At 41.9% G+C, this 15215-nt stretch overlaps 1 protein-coding gene across 1 annotated transcript; it reads right to left on the reverse strand.

Annotated features, from left to right (window-relative positions):
- Positions 1–2372: 2372 nt before the first annotated feature.
- Positions 2373–5815, reverse strand: LOC110869881. The gene is made up of 4 exons (XM_022119085.1): positions 5196–5815; positions 4693–5096; positions 4145–4566; positions 2373–2387 (listed from the first exon to the last, which is right to left on the reverse strand). Exons 1-4 carry the CDS (start codon positions 5813–5815, stop codon positions 2373–2375), a joined length of 1461 nt encoding a protein of 486 aa, XP_021974777.1.
- Between the last annotated feature and the right edge of the window lie 9400 nt (positions 5816–15215).

Below are 15215 nucleotides of genomic sequence, written 5' to 3' on the forward strand. Positions count from 1 at the left end.
AGGAGTGATATCCACATCTCAACGGGAATCTCCCTTTCAATCTTGTGGATGTTTAACCATAGTTAGGAGCAAAATTGTTAAGTTAGGGGTGAAACCTGCATCTTAACGACTTGTTCCACTCCCTACTTTGATTTTCCAAATCCCACCAAAGTCTCGATTGTTCCAACGGTGTGAGTCACGTAGTAACTGGAAGGATGAGTGTCGTTCGCCGAAATTCGGTGAGAGCACAGTCTATTAGGCCAATGCGTGTACTCGAACTTGTTGGGAATAGTCGAATCACTTTGGGTAGTCGATGTCTAACACCCAGGACACTCCATTAATTTTTCTAGCCTGGAATCACCGATTTTTATGCGTCATCGATTTTATGTGTTTCGATTTTGGTGACTCTACGCTTTCTGCTCCCCGCTTTACAAAACGCGCAAAACTTGGACAGCTACTGCAATCTGTTGGTGCATATGTCTGTCGACTTCGTCTTGTATCGAGTCTTGTAACTAGAATGATAGACCAGGACAGGTAGAACGAGAAAAATAAGAAACAAGGCTAAACTAGCCAGTCCACACGAAGTGGAAAGTCCAGTTCGTGCAAACTGGCAGTTCGTGCGAACTGGAGAGCATGGTTCATGCGAACTGGAGAGCATGGTTCATGCAAACTGGCTGACACTATATATAGGGGTCTTAAGTCTGTCATTTGTAACGATTCTGATTCCGGAGCTGAGGTGCTGTCGAAGTGTCGAGTGAACTGTAAAAGCTTTCAAATCAATATATTCGACAATTAAAGTGAATCTAAGTGCATATCAAGCTGAATGAAGATCAAATCAATGAATTCCGCCTCTGATTTGGTTAAGAACTCTTCTGAACATCTCGTTTAGATCGATTCAATGATCCTACAAGTGGTATCAGAGCTCAGGAGGAGGAAACGAGAAACAAGGCTAAACTAGCTAGTCCACACGAAGTGGAAAGTCCAGTTCGTGCAAACTGGCAGTTCGTGCGAACTGGAGAGCATGGTTCATGCGAACTGGCTGACACTATATATAGGGGTCTTAAGTCTGTCATTTGTAATGATTCTGATTCCGGAGCTGAGGTGCTGTCGAAGTGTCGAGTGAACTGTAAAAGCTTTCAAATTAATATATTCGACAATTAAAGTGAATCTAAGTGCATATCAAGCTGAATGAAGATCAAATCAATGAATTCCGCCTCTGATTTGGTTAAGAACTCTTCTGAACATCTCGTTTAGATCGATTCAATGATCCTACAAGTGGTATCAGAGCTGAGGAGGAGGAGTTCTTACCATTTCAGTGTGTTTTCATGGCTAAAAACTGATTTCTTCTCACTTCTACTCATCTTTCTACACTTTTCATCAAATTAACTGAGATTTTACGGTTAAAATGGGCTGATTTTCACATATAATACGCGAAACACTGTTTTAATCAATCCTTGAAAGAATCAGAACTAAATTCGACCTAAAACCTAATCAAATTTGACAAAAACACATCAGTTCGTTTGAAAATTGAACTAGATCGTGTGGAATAATAATTCAGTTCGCACGAAATGGTCCAAGTTGTTTAGTTGTTTGAAAGGTGTCCAGTTCGCACAGTTTGACCCAGTTCGTTTAAACCAGGTCATGCGAAGTGAGTCATTTCATTTGAGTTTGTGTGTTCAGTTCGTACGAGGAGGTGAGATAGTCCAGGTCGTTTGAAAGATAACCCAGTTCGCACGGAGTGAACCTAGTTCACATGGATTGAACCTTCACTTCGCACGAGGTGAGTTAGAAGTGGTCCAGGTCGTGTCATTGTGAACCAGATCGTTTAGAGTGGGTTTCAGGTCGCTTGAAAGGTTGTCCAGATCATACGGGTTGAACCTGTTCAGTTCGTACGAGGAGGGTTAAGTCCAGATCGCTTGAAATTAGGTCAGGTCGTGTGAAATCTTGTCAGTTCGTACGGATTGAATATCTCCAGATCGTTTGGAAACCCCAGATTGTTTGAAAATCTGTTTTTGTGAACCTTTTAAAACCGTAACATGGAAAACAAATTCTACAACGCCTTTGCTACTCCGATTACTATGGCTCAGAATGTGAACTTAGACAATGAAATAGGCACCATGCAAAAATCGCCTAAGCTCATGAATATCGAGGAGTATAACAGTTGGGAGGAACGTTTCGAAAATTGGGTTCAAGTGAATCATTTGGATGCGTGGGAATGTATTGAACAACGATATGTTAGACCGATTGATGACTACGGAGAGAATGTTGCTATTAAAGATCTAATTGATGATGAGAAAAAGAAATACAAAAGTGAAAAGATGATGATCAGTATATTGCAACAAGCTATTAAGGAAGACATCTTGATTTTATTGTAACACAACGGAAGTGCACACTCAATATGGAAAGCACTAAAAACAAGGTTTGTTGGAAGTGCAGACATGATCAAAAACAAAAAATCGCTTTTGAAGAAAGAATTTGATCTATTTCGTGGATTGAAAACTGAAAACACCAAGCAGATTATGGAAAGATATTGCAATTTGGTGGTTAACATGAAGCGATTGAGCATCAAGAAAGATAGGGAGGAATGGGTTGAAAAGTTAGCTGATGCTTGGGTCAGTTTCTTGGTCGCCCCCGGATGTATCGAATAACGAGATTTATGGGCCTCGTCAAGTAAAAGTGCCTTGGCACCACATGTATTTGGAACCCAAATTCTCCCAAATCGAGTTTTTAATCCTTGGTTACCGTCCTCCAAATCTTTTAACTGCCCTACTATTCTTTCCTTTTTCACTTTCTCTTCCTTTATTGCTTCTATTTGAGATTTTCGGATTTGGTCAAGCAATCCTGATGTCACAAGTAGTTGCATCGATCGGACTCGAAAAGGCGTATAATCTGTCTTTCGGCTCAACACGTCCGCCACCACATTAGCCTTCCCGGGGTGGTAATGTATATCACAATCGAAGTCCTTGACAGTCTCTAACCACCGCCTCTGCCTCATATTTAATTCCTTCTGATCGAAGAAATACTTTAAGCTTTTGTGGTCGGTAAAGATAGTGCACTTTACCCCATACAAATAATGCCTCCATATTTTCAAGGCGAACACCACTGCCGCTAACTCAAGGTCATGCGTAGGATATTTCTTTTCATGAGTCTTCAGCTGCCTTGAGGCATAGGCTATAACCTTGCCTCGTTGCATCAAAACGCAGCCAAGCCCCGAATGCGAGGCATCCGAGTAAACTACCATATCATCCGTTCCATCCGGTAACGACAATACCGGTGCTTGGGTCAGTTTTTCCTTAAGCGTTTGAAACGCCCTTTCTTGATCCTTGCCCCAAATAAACTTTTCTTCCTTGCGGGTTAGTTTGGTTAATGGCATAGCAATTTTGGAGAAATCTTGTATGAATCTCCGGTAATAACCCGCAAGCCCCAAAAAGCTTCTGATTTCCGAAGGATTCTTTGGTGGATTCCATTTTGCCACGGCTTCTATTTTCGACGGGTCTACTAACACCCCGTTTGCATTAATGACGTGCCTGAGAAATTGCACCTCTCGTAACCAGAAGGCACATTTTGAAAACTTTGCATACAATTTTTCTTTTCTGAGCGTCTCCAATACTTCACGCAAATGTCTTGTGTGTTCCGCTTCATCCTTTGAGTATATTAAAATGTCGTCAATAAACACTATTACCGACTTATCTAGCATAGACTTGCAAACCCGGTTCATGAGATCCATGAAAGCTGTGGGTGCATTTGTTAACCCAAAGGACATTACAAGGAACTCGTAGTGTCCGTACCACATACGGAAAACCGTCTTCGGTATATCTTCCTCCCTGACTCTCAACTGATGGTACCCCAATCTAAGGTCGATCTTGGAGAACCAACTTGCGCCTTGCAATTGGTCAAATAAGTCATCAATTCTTGGGAGTGGATATCGATTTTTCACCGTGAGTTTGTTCAACTCCCGGTAATCGATGCACATACGCATACTCCCATCCTTTTTCTTCACAAACAGCACTGGTGCGCCCCACGGAGACACACTTGGGCGAATAAACCCTTTGTCGAGTAGATCTTGAATTTGAGACATTAATTCTTGCAATTCTGAGGGTGCGAGCCGATACGGCGCCTTGGCCACGGGTTTCGCGCCCGGAATCAATTCGATTCCGAACTCTACCTCCCATTCTGGCGGTATTCTCGGTAGGTCTTCCGGAAATACGTCGGCATACTCGCGTACCACCGGTACGTCTTCAATCTTTAGTAATCCTTTGTCTGGTTCGTTTGCGTATATCATGAATGCCCTACAACCGTGCCTCATGAGCTTGTGAGCTTTTAGCATTGAGCACATAACAGGTTTACCCTCTTTCTCGCCATGTATGGTAACCGATTTCCCACTTGGAGATGTTAATTTTATCTCCTTGCGGAAATATACGACTTTCTCATGGTGTCGGGATAGCCAATCCATCCCGACCACTACTTGGAATTCTCCCATGGACATAGGAATCAAGTCTATTGGATATTCCTCATCGTCTATGCTTATCTTGCAATCTCGACATATATCACACACAAGGAAATTTTTGTTATCACCTATTTCTACCTCTAATGGCATAGGTAATTTCATTAGTACAAAGGAAGGATGCCGAATAAATCCATGTGAAACAAAGGATTTATTCGCACCCGTATCAAATAACACATGTGCAGGAATTGAATTTATGGCAAATATACCTGAGACCACACCGGGCTCTGTTTTCGCCTCCACTGCTGTTAACTGGAAAGATCTTGCTTTTGCTTTTGGTGCCTCTGTGTGCGTACTCTTGTCATCCTTCTTTCCGACCAACTCCGGGCACTCAGATTTCTTTTGACCCGGCTGATAACATTTGTAGCACACCGACACTTTCCCCGGGCACAACGCAGCCGTGTGCCCGGCCTTCCCACATATAGGACACGGCTTGTCCTTAAACCGGCACTCACCCTTGTGCCCTTTCCCGCATACTTTACAACTTGGCGTACTGCTCTTTCCTTCTTGCTTCTTCGATGAGTCAGTCGTGCGTGCCTTTTTCGTAGGGCTTGGATTAACCTCTTGCGCCCTTCTTTCACCCCTTTCAATTTGTTTCTTTAGCTCTATTTCTCTTTCTCGAGCAGTATTGATAATTTCAGTAAGGGTCTCATATTTTGAGGGAGTCATGAACTCCCGATACTCTGCGCTTAGCATGTTATAATAATAATACGCCTTCTGTTCTTCGGAGGTCACCAATGCATCGCAAAACCTCAGTTGGTTAAGAAAGATCCCCGTGATCTTATCAATAGATTTGCCTTTCTGTCTAAGCTGAATAAACTCCTCTTTGATTCGATTGATAACCGCTTTAGGACTGTGAGGTTTGAGGAATGGTACCTTAAACTCCTCCCATGTCATTGCTTTCGCCACTTCACTTCCGATTTCCTTTTTCTTATTATCCCACCAGTCTTTTGCTTGACCTCTCAGCTGACCCGTGCCATAAGCAATGAAGTCACTTGTATCACAGTGGGTTCTCTCGAACACCCCTTCAATATCACTCAACCATCTTTGGCACACTATCGGATCCACCTCTCCGTGATAGAGTGGCGGTTTACATGCCATAAACTCTTTGTACGAGCAACCCTTGCGCTCTACAGATTTTTCCTTAGCTACATTAGCATCATCTTCCAATTTCTTTATTCTCCCATCAACCACCGATAATACCGTATTCTGAATCTTATCAATAAAACCGGATAAGCTATTTTCGATTGCCTTTCCTACTTCCTCGGCAATCACTTCTCTCATTTGCTCGGTGACTCTTGGCACCGCTTCGTCATTTCCCATATCCGTCATCTTTAAAACTGAAATTTTTACATTTAAACGTTTCATTTATAACATTGCTTCTTTTGTTTCGGTTTAGCCAAGTTCTCAACTTGCTTTAACCGTTCAAATTTGGTGCACTTTCCGGATTTTAAGTGTGTTAACACGCTCTTCCCATGCACTTCAATTCCTTTCTCATTCTTACATAAGACATAATTTGTTAACATAATAAGTTAATTCTTACCGGACGATCGATCGAGCTTGAACCGAACACTTTGTTGACAACCTTAAGCTCTGATTACCAACTTGTAACACCCGTCTAATTTACTTGAATTTAATATTAGTACAACCCATTTTTTTTTTTTTGATAAAATATGCTTGGTTAACATAGATTTCATAGATATAGTTCATTAGTAGCAAAGACCTTAGTCGACTAACGACTAAGTTAAAACATCCAAAAGTTGTTTAACAATTTGTTTACAACCCATAAGCATATCCTATTAAAGTTTAAAACATTGCGGAAGCTTGTGAATAGTGTTCGGTTCTTCAAAAGCTAGTTCGATCATCTTCCGGTTAGTTCCAACATCACCTAGGATCAAAACCACAACAATTGTTAGTTTTGATAAGGTTACAATGGATATAAACAAGTTCCAAGAGTCAAACAACAAAAAAAATAAATTTTTCTCGGTTCAAGGGGGCGTCGCGTGACGCCAAGGGCCTAGGCGTCACGCCTAGCCCTGTTTTTCACAGAATGTTTGCTCAGCTGTTGCTGTACATTCCCAGCTCCAAGTTTATTCAATCCCAACTTAAAATCGCCATAACTTATGATCCGTAAGTCTGTTTTTAGTGATTCTTTTTCCTACATGACCGTATTTAAATTACCGACGTGTCTACCATAATTGTTATCTCACAAACTTGGTTTACGGGCTTAGTCACTAAAAGCTCTATTTAGATATTCGACCCACTATATTTACACAACTTTGCTACCGTACAATAGCAACCTTGAGGCGTTTTCACCCAACATTCGGGGCTTAGCATCACTCGCATTTCCTTACCAATTCCATGGCTTAATGCTCTTGTGCTTGATGTCACTTTTGCTAAGTAATTAGACACCAATGCTACAATTTACACCATTATTCGACCCGTTGGCTCATCTTATGGAAAATCCTCCAATGTGATGCCTACCAAACGGTTCTTTATCAATTTAAATGTATTAGTTCAAGTAATAATCATGGTCACTATTGTCGTGATTCCTCTTATAACATCTATTCAACCCGTTTGACTATCTAGTGAAAACCATCACTTTATAAACAAGTCAAACCCAATCCCAAGTCTTTATTTTAACCCGTTTGATGTTCGAGTGAACTACGCCACTTTAGAATGCATCAAACGCATCCCTCACGCTTCGATTCTATCTATACATTAAACTCAAACAAATATGCACAATTTAACGAGACTAAAGTCGCGTACCTTTAAAGCACTCCTTTTCCACGTGTATCCCCTCCGGCGTGTCCGCTCGACATTCCGGATTCCTTGCCTAAAGAGTTCAATTCATAACAAGTTTAGAACTCTTTCTTAAGCTTTAACGCATCATTTTCTTAACATATTCAAATCTGCGTTTTACCCAACCTTTAACATTTTAACCCTAATTTAGGCGTTTCATCAAACACCTAGCGGGTCAAATTTCTACATGATCTAAACCAAGTTCATGACTTGAAATTATCATCCAAATTAGCTTCAATTTGACAATATACACATATTTTTAACATCAATAATTTTAGGGATTATCTCAAAATTTCAATTTACACTAGACAAGAGTCTTAATCCTAGTGTTTATCAAGTTCTACTAACATATTAATCACCCGCTATGGTGATTTTGATCCATACAATCATCATGCAAGGATTTGACAAGATATCATCCAGGGTTTGTCCCTAAACCTTATATCACTCCCAATTTCATGTTTACAACACCTAATTAAGCTCAACATTCAAATTTCAATCAAATGCAAGAATTTGGGTTGAATCAAAATGACCTAATTCGACATACCTGATGATCCTCTAGACGAGGTGATCACAATTTTATGTTCAGATTTTGATTTCAACCTGATTTGGGCCTTCAATTTGAGAGTTTAGTAGAATTTTAGGGTTTGAGAGTGGGGGTGTCACCCCTTTCCTGTTCTTGATCGACCAGACCTCTCAATTGAGGGGTTTGGTTTTGTTTTTAATTAAAATCAGTAATATAAGTTTCAATTTTTGACAACATTGGCCCCTCACATTTGTTTAACATAGAGTTTTGTTGTTTTAACCCTATTTAAGTTATTTTTAGACTTGTAGTTAACTAGGTTATAAATTCCTAGTTAATTAATTATTGTTTATTTAAACTTTATAATTCTAATATAAAGTTTTATATTTCCGGGATGTTACAGTTGATTCAAAGAAGGAAGCACCGAAAACTCCCTTCAGCTTCAAACAATTCAAAGCCCGCGGTCCTGCAAACTTTACTGGAGAAGATGGACCCAGTGCAATGTTTCAGTGGTTTAACTCAATCGAGGTCCCATTCAGGCATAGCAGATGCCCATAGAATCTCTGCACTATGAATGCTACTGGAGTCTTCCAGTCCAGGGCACTGGATTGGTGGACCGCTGAGTGCAACAGGCGCGGTAACGATGCAGCTTATGGCCTCTCAAGGGAGGAGCTCAGGGAACTCATGATGAAGGAGTTTTGTCCTCCTCATGAAGTCCAGAAGCTGGAGAATGAATTCTGGCACATTAAGCAGGAAGGAGGTGATAACGTTGGTCTCACCGCTCGTTTCAAACAGCTGAGTATTATCTGTCCCAGTCAGGTGGACACACCTGATAAGACCATCAAGAAGTATATTCGAGTTCTCCCCGATTGTGTAGCCGACTTTGTTCAGGCAGCAAGACCTGCTACTATCGAGGAAACCTACCAACTCGCAGCTGAGATGAACGGCAAGAAAATCTTGGCTGGAGCTTTCAAGACCTCGACCAAGAATCTCAGCCAGGTCACTACTACTCCCAATACCAACAATGCAGCATCTCAAGGTTCAAAGTCTTCACGCCAAAGCCACAAGAGAAAGAACAACAACAGCAAGAACAACGCGGTAGTCGCAGCACCACTCAACGCAGTTCTAGCACCGCCCAACAACCAAAACCGTCAAGTTGCTGTTACCAACGCACCGCCTGCAAAGCGTGCGTATACTGGTACTCACCCTCTCTGCCCAACTTGCACCTATCATCACCCAGCAGGGGTCAACTGCCATTTCTATGCAAACTGCAACATCTATGGACATTTCACTGCTCACTGCCACTCAGGCCCCCGACAGCAAGCTACTCAAGCTCTTCCAGCACCGCCAGCTCAGCCCCTCGCTCTTTAGGGTAACCCGGTAATTCCGGCACCAGTTGCTAATGCTCGAACCTGCTACACTTGTGGTGACCTGAATCATTTTTGATAATGTCTGCCCTCATCGAATTGTGAAACAAGAACCCCAACAGCAGCAACCACCACAACAGCAACAGCAGCCTCAGCAGCAGCAGCAGCCACAACAAGCAGCCCGCGGAAGAAATTTCAATATCAACGTCCGCTAGGCCCAGACTGACAACAATGTTGTTAATGGTACGTTTCTTGTTAATGGTATTTATGCCTCTTGCTTGTTTGATACTGGAGCCGATAACTGTTTTGTGTCGTTTAAATTCGAAAAACTTTTAAAACATAAACGAGCTAATCTCCCAAAGACCTTCGACATGAAGTAGCCACCGGAAGGACCGTCACCGTCAGCTCCGTTCTCCGTGATTGTACTCTTACCCTCAACAATCACGTCTTCCCGATCAATCTCATTCCAACACAACTTGGTAGTTTCGATGTCATAATAGGAATGGACTTTCTTCATGAAAATCGTGCTGAAGTCGTTTGCTTCGAAAAGATGATCCGTTTCTCTATTTCGAACGGTGATCAATTATGTGTCTATGGCAAAGTATCCTCGAAAGAGCTCAAACTGATGTCATGCATCCAAGCGAGTAAGTATCTCCGCAAGGAATACTTGGCTTTCTTAGCCCACATTGTAGTAGCGGAGGAGGAAAAGAAGCCGATGGAAAAGGTACTTGTGGTTCGTGATTTTCCTAATGTCTTTCCTGATGATTTGCCCGGTCTACCCCCTACCCGAGATATCGAATTTCGCATCGACCTCATTCCTGGAGCTAACCCTGTTGCTAAAGCACCTTATCGTCTCGCACCGTCCGAAATGCGTGAACTTTCTAGCCAACTCCAGGAGTTACTTGATAAAGGCTTCATACGCCCTAGCACATCTCCTTGGGGCGCACCTGTCCTTTTCATGAAAAAGAAGGATGGATCGTTTCGAATGTGCGTCAATTATAGGGAACTCAACAAGCTTACTATCAAGAATCGCTACCCTCTACCCCGAATCGACGACTTATTTGACCAACTGCAAGGTGCTACCTGTTTCTCTAAGATCGACCTACGTTCTAGTTATCACCAGTTGCGTATTCAGGATCAAGACATCCTGAAAACCGCTTTCTGTACCCGTTATGGCCATTACGAATTCGTGGTCATGCCTTTTGTCTCACCAACGCACCTGCGGTCTTCATGGATTTGATGAATCGTGTGTGTAAACCCTTTCTTGATCTTTTCGTTATTGTGTTTATCGATGATATCCTTATCTACTCGAAGTCGAGAGGCGAACATGTGCAACATCTTCGTTTAGTTCTCCAAGGAAATCGCCTCTACGCCAAATTTCTAAGTGTGAATTTTGGCTTGAGGAAGTTCAATTTCTCGGTCATATCGTTAACAGTCAAGGAATTCACGTCGACCCCGTGAAAATAGAAGCAGTAAGGAGCTGGATTACGCCGAAGAACTCTTTCGAAATCCGTTCTTCCTCGGATTGGCAGTTTATTACCGCCGATTCATCGCTGATTTCTCTAAAATCACCGTACAGCTTTAACCCAGAAGGATAAACGTTTTGTTTGGGGTCCCAAACAGGAGGAAGCCTTCCAGATCCTCAAGTATATGCTCTGCAACACTCCCGTTCTTACACTTTCCGACGAAAACGACGATTCCGTTGTTTATTGCAATGCCTCTAACCTTGGTCTTGGTTGTGTTCTTATGCAACGAGACAAGGTTTTCGCGTATGCGTCTCGACAACTAAAGATTCACAAGAAGAACTACACTACCCACAACCTCGAACTCGGTGTAGTTGTTTTTGCGTTGAAGATTTGGCGACACTACCTGTATGGTACCAAGTGTATGGTCTTCACCGACCATAAGAGCCTACAACACATCTTGAACCAAAAAGAACTGAACATGCGCCAACGCAGATGGGTCGAACTTCTCAACGACTATGATTGTGAGATACGCTACCATCCAGGCAAGGCAAACGTCGTAGCCGATGCCGTAAGTCAACGAAGCTATGTGTATAGCGTTCGCGACGTTGAAGCCCAGCACGAGCTCGAAACCCTCATCCGTGACGCGCAACACGCATGCTTCATTGAGAATACCTTAAAGGAGGAAATGAATAAGTTGGTGCCAAAAACTAGTTGGTAAGCAAATCGAATGGTATTTATTACTATCTCGACCGCATTTGGATCCCTAGTCGCAATAACCTTCGGGAGATATTGCTAACTAAAGCCCACAAATCTCGGTATTCCATTCACCCCGGTGCCGATAAGATGTACCAGGATCTTCGTTCCAGGTATTGGTGGCCGGGAATGAAGAAGGATATCACTCTCTACGTTCCGAAATGCTAAACTTACTCGAAAGTTAAGGTCGAACATCAACGACCCTCTCGCTTACTCGAACAACCTGAGATCCCGATGTGGAAATAGGAGAGTATTGCCATGGACTTCATTACGAAACTCCCTCGCACTCCTTCAGGTCACGATAGCATCTGGGTTATCATGGACCGTCTTACGAAATCCGCCCATTTCCTTCCGATACGAGAATACTTCAAGGTAGAACGATTAGCACGAATCTACACCGACGAAGTCATTTGTCGACACGGGACGCCTCGTGACATAATGTCTGATTGTGATGGTCGTTTTACCTCGCGTCTCTGGGAGACGTTCCAAGCCGCTCTCGGTACTACTCTTAATCTCAGTATCGCTTTCCACCCCCAGACCGACGGTCTAACTGAGCGCACGATCCGCACCCTTGAAGACATGCTTCGTTCGTGCGTTATTGATTTTGGTGGTAATTGGGATTCGCATTTACCTTTAGTAGAATTCTCGTACAATAACAGTTATCATGCTAGCATTCAAATGGCACCCTTTGAGGCATTGTACGATAGAAAATGTCGATCACCAATTGTATGGCACGAGATCGGAGACGCTCAGATCACCAGTCCCGAGTTACTGCAAGAAACGACAGACAAGATCCACCAAATAAGAGACAATCTCCTGAAAGCTCGGAATCGTTAAAAGAGGTACGCCGATAAACGCCGCAAGCCCCTTGAGTTTGAAGTTTGTGATCACGTACTCCTAAAGGTTTCACCTTGGAAGGGGGTGATCCGATTCGGCAAGAAAGGAAAGCTAGCGCCACGATACGTGGGTCCCTTTAAGATTCTGGAAAGAATTAGCAAAGTGGCCTACCGACTCGAATTACCGGTGGAACTCAGCAACGTACATCCGACCTTCCACGTCTCACACCTCAAGAAGTGCTTAGCTGAAGAAAATCTTCATGTACCTCTAGAAGACTTGCAAGTAAACGAGACCCTACACTTTGTGGAGAAGCCTGTGGAAATCATGGATCGAGAGACCAAGAAACTTTGACGCTCACGCATTCCTATAGTGAAGGTTCGCTGGGAAGGCAAACGCGGCGCAGAGTTCACTTGGGAGCTCGAAAGTGATATGAAGGCTAAATATCCGCAACTCTTTGTTACGCCTGCTCCTTAATTTCGGGACGAAATTTAAAGTAGGGGAGGCTCTAACAACCTGACATTTCGGATCATTACCTGTTTATTTTCGCTTCATCTTGTAACCAATTGAATCCCGGGATTCGATATAAACAATGGATTATGTTAAACTAAATACTTTTTAATCACACCGCACCACCATACACTTAAACGCTTTATATCCGCAACGCTTATGCAACACGAATTACAGAGAATTGTGCTATTTAAATTACCGTGTTTGTTTGTTTGGTTATCAAACGCCTCCGCCTATGCTTATCACGACTAACACGCTCTACAATCGCAAACGCTGTTATCAGTAGTAGTAATGTTATGTGTGTTCTTATGTGCCTTACTTGGGTGTGTTTATTATGTGTATTGTTACTCGCAAACGCTATCGCAATGCAAACTCAACGCTACTCGCACAACTCAATTTATCACTCTAAAACGCAACGCAACTCGAAACTTAGTGCTATACTAAAATACTTAAGGTACCAATACTATCTAACACAACAGAACGCATTAAACGAACACCCAACACACGGAACGAGGAAAAGGTTGCACAAAACAGCACCTTTGTTCGAAGCTAGGCAGCTTCGTACGAAGGCACTGCCTTTGTACGAAGGGAGCCTGTTCGAACCAAGGCCCTTGTGCGAACCCACTCACTCTATAAATACCCAAGCCCCTCCTCATTCATTCTCACTTGCTGATTTTGATCCGAAACTCTGCCGAATTATTGTCCAACCATTTTCAAGTAAGATTTAACTGTTTTTTTTTTTCAATTATACAACATTTTCCACTTCGATTTTCACAAGAATCACTTCGTTTTTATCTAAAATCGTATGTTTACACATAAAAACAATCAACCTTTCACTTAACTTCTTCTTTTCTTCATAAATTTCTGCTTTACGCAAGAACCTTTCAACTTTTTCATTTAAACTTCTTCTTTCACCTCTAATCTACACTTAACCAGGTGTATTGGGACCAGCTACGGCTTCCCAAGTTAGAAATCAGTAGATTTCACACTCATCAAGTGTTGGATCTGGGTGAAAACCCTTTGAAACCATTTAAAACTTGACTTTTACACCCTCAACAGTAAAACGGAAAGTATCTCGTTCACTGAACAATGGAACACGGAAATGTCGAAACCAGCTCGAATTGGACTCAGAAATACATCCAATTCATGCGAAAACACAGCACCAAATGCCAAAAACAGCCACGTTTGTGAACTGGACTGTTCTATGCGAAGCCAGCTTCGTACGAAGGCACTGCCTTCGTACGAAGGGACATGGCCTCGTATGAAGGCACTGCCTTCGTACGAAGGCTCTGGTTTTACACAACACAGCCCAATTTCCAATCATGACACAATCAAAGACCTCTCCGACTCTAAGCTCAGTCAATAGCTTAAGGATGGAGGGATGACACTCGATTTTCCGAAGACGACGCAAAGACACTCGATTTTGGATAACGGATGTGACACCCTGACTTTTGCGGAAGCGTATGATGTGTTACTTGTTCAATATCATTGCATTCAATTATAATAAACAACTATATGATTAAAACATGATGTTCATCCATTCATAAGTTTAAAATGTTATAAACACAAGTCATTAAGTTTCAACCAACGTATCCTCAAGTTATGTTACAAACCAAAAGTGGATGACATCAAAACTTGAAATTTATGTCTTGAAAACAATGCCAGCGCCCAAGATCCATCTTGTTTCCTGAAATACATGTAATTTTGAAAACATCAACAAAAGTTGAGCGAGTTCATGTGTTTCTGTATGAGTTCGAATAATCTTGTAAACATTTGTATGTATGCCTTTGTAAATTGGTATGAAAGCGTCTATGAACAGATCAATTAATCTGTAGCTAATACATTAATATGTGTGCAACGGTGTAGAAAGGCTCAACCGTTTTATGCGTATTTCGTACCGGGCCATCCGGCGGGAACGACATAGTCACCACATGGTCCAACCCGCGGGCTCATGGGTGGGGCTCGCAACACCCAATAGATCTATCACTCATGCCCCTCGGTCCTTATACAAGGATTAATGGTCTTAAGTTAACGCCTACCCATTCATATAATCTAACAGTTCATTCCTTAGCTAACTATACCATTTGTAATCATCGAAACATTTGTAACATGTATTTCACCCCCGAAGTTATAAAACTGAAAACAGTTGAAAGAAAAGGGGGACATGAACTCACAATCTTGCGTCCTGCAAACTGGTGTAACTCAAAGCTTTTCCTCGGTCACACGACTACCTACACACGTGCTACGTTCTATTAGACGGATAGGTCGTGCCATGACTTTTTGTCTTAATTATTATGTTTTAGTATCTTTGAGTTACGTTTTTGATGTAATAAATATTATTCCAAGGTATATAATTATTTGTTAAAATAATAATATTTTAACTTAAATTATATTTATTATTTATTGGAATATTTGTTAAAATAATATATTTTAACTTATTTATTTTGTAAACCTTCCATGAATATTTTCCCCAAGGATGG

Source organism: Helianthus annuus, chromosome 8, assembly GCF_002127325.2.
Source record: "Helianthus annuus cultivar XRQ/B chromosome 8, HanXRQr2.0-SUNRISE, whole genome shotgun sequence".
Taxonomy (NCBI): Eukaryota; Viridiplantae; Streptophyta; class Magnoliopsida; order Asterales; family Asteraceae; genus Helianthus; species Helianthus annuus.

Bases quoted from the DNA above. Each gene is read 5' to 3' on its own strand.
- LOC110869881 (XM_022119085.1), bottom strand. From the start codon at position 5,815: ATGACGGATATGGGAAATGACGAAGCGGTGCCAAGAGTCACCGAGCAA. The intron at 5,097-5,195 runs GTATTATTATTA...TGCTCGAGAAAG, and splicing joins ACCTCCGAAGAACAGAAGGC to AGAAATAGAGCTAAAGAAAC. The intron at 4,567-4,692 runs GTATATTTGCCA...CTATGCCATTAG, and splicing joins AGAGCCCGGTGTGGTCTCAG to AGGTAGAAATAGGTGATAAC.